At 38.9% G+C, this 5,231-nt stretch overlaps 1 protein-coding gene across 1 annotated transcript in view; it reads right to left on the bottom strand.

Annotated features, from left to right (window-relative positions):
• The window catches only part of TMOD3 (tropomodulin 3), a 96,966-nt gene that overhangs the window by 14,784 nt on the left and 76,951 nt on the right, over positions 1 to 5,231 (bottom strand). Inside the window, exons 5-6 of the mRNA XM_007468717.1 lie at positions 4,345 to 4,434; positions 500 to 630 (exon numbers count right to left, since the gene is read on the bottom strand). Coding sequence (XP_007468779.1) covers positions 500 to 630; positions 4,345 to 4,434 — 221 coding nt within the window. The remainder of the gene's footprint in view (positions 1 to 499; positions 631 to 4,344; positions 4,435 to 5,231) is intronic.

The following is a 5,231-nucleotide window of genomic DNA, read 5'->3' as shown; positions in this document are numbered from 1 at the left end:
GGGAAAGAAAACAGATCCCTGGTTGTCAGGTGCTAGAGCTGGTGGCAGGGAATGACGACACAGGGTTGTGACATGTTCTACATCTGACTGTGGTGGTAGTTGTACAACTGTATGCATTTGCTTTAACTCATAGAACTGCACACTAGAAAGGGAGAATTTCACTATATGTACCTTATAGCTCAAGACAGCTGATTAAAAAAACAAAACCTGAAAGGCTAAAATGCTCCTAAAAGTGGGCAGTATTTTGGAAGCCCAAGAGGTATACTCTGACAGTCTGTAGAGTTTATATTTCTATGTGATAGCCTTTAAAAAGTAAATCAGAAAAATACTATAATACTTTAACTTCTAAACTTCTAAAACTTCTAGCATACTACTAGAAGTAAAAACTTTACCATTAAGTAGAAAGGATTAGACTATATCAAAACTGCCCAGCTCTCATCCTAGATCCAACTGACTCAAAGCAATTCAAAACAACTTTTTGTTTGTTTATCACCCCTACCTTTATGTTATTCAAATTAACTTCAACAAGACGAACATCATTTTCTTTAATTCTCTGTAAACTCTCTTCAACATTGGTTGGATTTGGGGGCTCATCAAATACTGGAAGAATCTTTTCACCTTTTACCACATCTGTAGCAACAAATGAAAAGAGCAAGAGTGTAACTGGTTGATACTATTACAGTGAATGCATATATTAACTTGGAAACACACAGCACACATACACAAACATATTCAGTAGAACAAATTTATAAGTTTCTTTCCCCAAATTTCTTTTCTTTTTTTTTTTTTTTGTGGTACGCGGGCCTCTCACTGTTGTGGCCTCTTCCATTGCGGAGCACAGGCTCCGGACGCACAGGCTCAGCGGCCATGGCTCACAGGCCCAGCCGCTCCGCGGCATGTGGGATCTTCCCAGACCGGGGCACGAACCCATGTCCCCTGCATCGGCAGGTGGACTCTCAACCACTGCGCCACCAGGGAAGCCCTCCCCAAATTTCTAAAAGATCCTTTATGTGTTCCCACATAAAGCACTGAAATAAAATTTTACTGAATATAAATACCAAACATAATTCAACATTTGTTTGCAATGTATCAGCCTTCAAAAATGAGTATTTTCACTGCCTCTTGCCTCAGTGTATTACAAGATATCTTTACCATGAAAATATAGATGATGACACAAGCTGGTGATCCCATTTATTTTTAGCAATGTTCAAGATAAAGTTCTCATATGACAAAATCTAACAACTAATCATTTTCTCTGAGGTTTGACTAGTAATTAATTCAAAGGCAGTAAGAATCAGAGACATGAACAAACACAGCCTCCACAAAGAGTGAGGTGACAGAAGGACACACTGCCTGTTCCTCCCGTGGGGAGTACTATGCAATGGGAAGGGGCAGAGGACTCTATCAGGAAGAAGAGTAGAAACAGGGAATGGGGAGACAGAGAAAGGTAATGGTGCATGCAAGAACTACTGAGACAGGAATTCCCTGCCCTCCTTCATCCTACAGCCCAATCCTTCACCATTTATACCCACACACATGGCCAGAATACAGCTATTCAAAACTGAAAGAGGACCCAGAAGGCTTGAACCATCTAGTGAGATGTAAATGCGCTCTGAGGTATGTGTGGAGGTCCATGAACACCTATAACAGATAAATTTTTATGGATATATTTTCTGGGGAGAACACCTAGAGCATCAGATTCTTAAAGAGGAGAATGACCACAACATTAAGAGCAAGTGACATGGAAAGACTGACAGGGTCACTGTCTGGCTTAGTTATTCCCTGCTGCCCTCCTCTAGCTTTCAGGAGCAAAACTCACCTTAAGACAAAGTATATTGCTTACTCATCCAAAAAATTCCCTCTAAGAGTACCTTGTTCTTTTCAAATACCACACAACCACACACACACACACACACACACACACACACACACACACACACACAGACACCGTCCTACACACAGCATCCTGAAGAGATCAGCTCAGACAAAAGTCTGAAAATTAATTTCCTGAGGACAGTTGAAAGATCAGCAAGGCAGTCTTCAACATGGCAGCTCAAGGGGACTGGAGAAAATCTTCCTCACTGAATGGAAAATTCAATGAGCTCTTCCTCAATTCTAAATTTTCTACAACCAAAAAATTCCTTTTCTTCTCTGCAGAATGCGTATAAAGAGCCTTGCTCTATAATGAAATAATGGATCCAGTCAACAGGATGTGGAAACCATTAAGAAAGGTTCGTGGGGAACTTTAATTGGATGGATCAGGTTGCCAAAATTTGAGTCCACTGATCAATCTTAACACATTCCCCAAAGAGGAATGACCAGACTTGATATGCTTCCTAATGTGATTTCAGCACTACCCAGGAAGCATTCTTGCCAAAAAAAATTAAAAACTGCACCTGAATTTGATCAAGCTTCTAGAAAACAACAGTTACAGAAACACAGGAGGTAGAGAGAAACAAGTAAAATGATACCACAAGGCTGCAATCAGCCAAATCCAGAATGTGGAAAATTCTACATGACAACACAGTTTCTTCAAGGGATAAATGCCATGAAGAAAGTGGGAAAGAAGTTGAGGAGGAGAACTGTTAAGAAATTAAGAAGAACTTAAACCAAACGACAACCAAATGCAATATGTGACCCTTATCTGGATCCTGATTTGAACAAACCAGCTGTGAAATGACGTTTTTGAGAGAAAATGGGAAATTTGAACATGGACTGGGTATTAGATGATATGAAGGAATTGCTGGTAATCTTTAAGTTTGATAATGGCATTGTGGTTATGTTACAAGAAAAGCCTTTGTGAGAGACACATATGGAAATATTTATGGGTGAATTAATACAAACAAACAGGATTTGCTTTAAAATATTCCAGGGAAAAGAGTAGAAGGGGTGGGAGGGAGGCAGACGGTGGATGAAACCCAGCTGGCATAATGTGAAAAACAGCTGAAGCTGGACGATGGATATATTATTCCCTCTTCTATAATGTATGCTTGAACATTTCTACAATAGAAAGTTAAAAAAATAGGGGAATGGCCAATTATAGAACATTCATAAAATGGAATGTTATACAGATGTTTGAATGAGGTAAGTCTGTATGTACTAACTAGGAAATGTGATATATTGCTAAGTGATATACTATATAGCATGGATTCAAATCCTCACCACCGATTTCGTGGGATATTGAAGCTAGTTATTTAATCATTTTAAAACCTCAGCTCCTTCAAAGGCATATTAAAGATAATAATAATACTTGTTTCGTAGAACTGTTGTGAGGATTGAGAACAATTTACATTCAAGAGCTGTGCACAGAAGAACATGGCCCATGGTAAGCATTCAAAAAAATCAGCCAACAGTATTATTATTGAAAAATTCAGGGACAAGAAATATCTCTAGTATGATCCCAATTTTGTAAGAAAAGAAAAGACAATTCGTGTATAGCACGTATACATATGCAAGTTTATATAAGCATAATACAAAGTCTGGAAGGATATATTCCCAATTGTTAACAGTTAGGGAGGGGGTGGAGGTAGGGTACGGGGAGTAGGAGGCATGCCGGCTGTGAATAGAGACACTTGTACTGCTTACCTTGTGCCCTCAGGTCTTGTTTAAATTTACTACAAAATAGGCATGACTTTGGTGATTTTTTTTTTTTTTTTTTGGCGGTTCACGGGCCTCTCACTGTTGTGGCCTCTCCCGTTGCAGAGCAACAGGCTCCGGACGCGCAGGCTCAGCGGCCATGGCTCACGGGCCCAGCTGCTCCGCGGCATGTGGGATCTTCCCAGACCGGGGCATGAACCCGTGTCCCCTGGATCGGCAGGCGGACTCTCAACCACTGCGCCACCAGGGAAGCCCGACTTTGGTGATTTTAAGATGTCTTATAAATAAATTTTTTTAAAAGCTTTGCTTTAGGTTATCTAATACTTTGCGTCAGACTAAAAGGTTTAGGGGCTGAATAGTTCTTTGCTTTCCCCTGAATCTGATTTTATAATATACTTTCTTTGTCAGCACTGTTGGGGGTTTCTTGAAAATCAGAAACACTGAAAACAAAATGTCAGTAAAAGCCAAGTTTGACTAGTTTTTACAGCGTTTACCATTAGTATTATTTAGTGAGGTGAGAGTAGTTCCTATTACATTTGCTGACACATTAAACATACAATATTTAATATTCTATTCTCAAACCATTCTATTCTCAATGGTTTTCTAGGTCAATACCATCTAACTGGAATCTTAGGTTTCAAGTACATATGCATAACATTTGGTATGCAAATACTGAAGCTATTACATGGAGAAAACAAAACATAATTAACAAAGGATTGGAATTCACAAAGCATTATAAGTACTCACTTGAAAAATGTTCTTGGTCAACACCATTACTACTTCCCACTATATTGCAGAACTGTGTATTCGTTATCAAATTGTGCATCCCAAGAATAGCTATAAATATAGAAAAAGAAAATTATTTTTTTATGTCCATCAATTTTAAACATAAAGAATTAATTTTATGCCCCCAAATTTCTATCAACAATTTTAACACTCTCTGGGCTTTTTCCTACTCAATTAAATACACATTTCGTAGCTAAAAAAAAAAAAAAAAGAGGAAACATGATTAAAAACCACCTACAATCTCTTTCTTATCAATACCCTTGTAATTTCTCCCCACATTCTGAATTTAGAGCCAGCTTAACCCTAAACCTAAGTCTATGCTTAGCTCCATCTGGTGGCCAAGAGAGAAAATGGAAATGATCTATTGTTGCTGTTCATCCTCAGATGGTTTCTCCAAACATAATGCGATAAAAAGGCAGATTTTTCAACTTAACCTTAACTCTCATATTAATTTACATTTGTATTTTAGCTAAGAGTAGAATACTAAAAGTATGGTTGAATTCTCATATTTAAGATTAAAGTAGCATCCCTCAAAAATGACACTTAGGAGGAGAAATAGATTTGGTTTTTGATGGCCTTTTGCACAAATAAGGCAGAAGCTACAGTATGCCTCTGGCCCATTCCACTCTGATGAATGTACCATTTATAAATCCAGTAGCCCTCAGCCTGCCCCAAGGAATAAGATACCTGCTCTAGCTGTGGTACCACAGCTTGACTGTCCCTTCCCTGGGTCCTTCCCAAAGAACCATCACTGCTCCTTTTTTTTTTTTTTTTTTTTTTGCTTTTCGCGGGCCTCTCACTGTTGCGGCCTCTCCCGTTGCGGAGCACAGGCTCCAGACGCACAGGCT

This window comes from Lipotes vexillifer, unplaced genomic scaffold, assembly GCF_000442215.2.
Source record: "Lipotes vexillifer unplaced genomic scaffold, Lipotes_vexillifer_v1.1 scaffold268, whole genome shotgun sequence".
In the NCBI taxonomy this organism is placed as follows: Eukaryota; Metazoa; Chordata; class Mammalia; order Artiodactyla; family Lipotidae; genus Lipotes; species Lipotes vexillifer.
The sequence above is the reverse complement of the archived record's forward strand: the minus strand, read 5'-3'. Positions and strand labels throughout refer to the sequence as shown.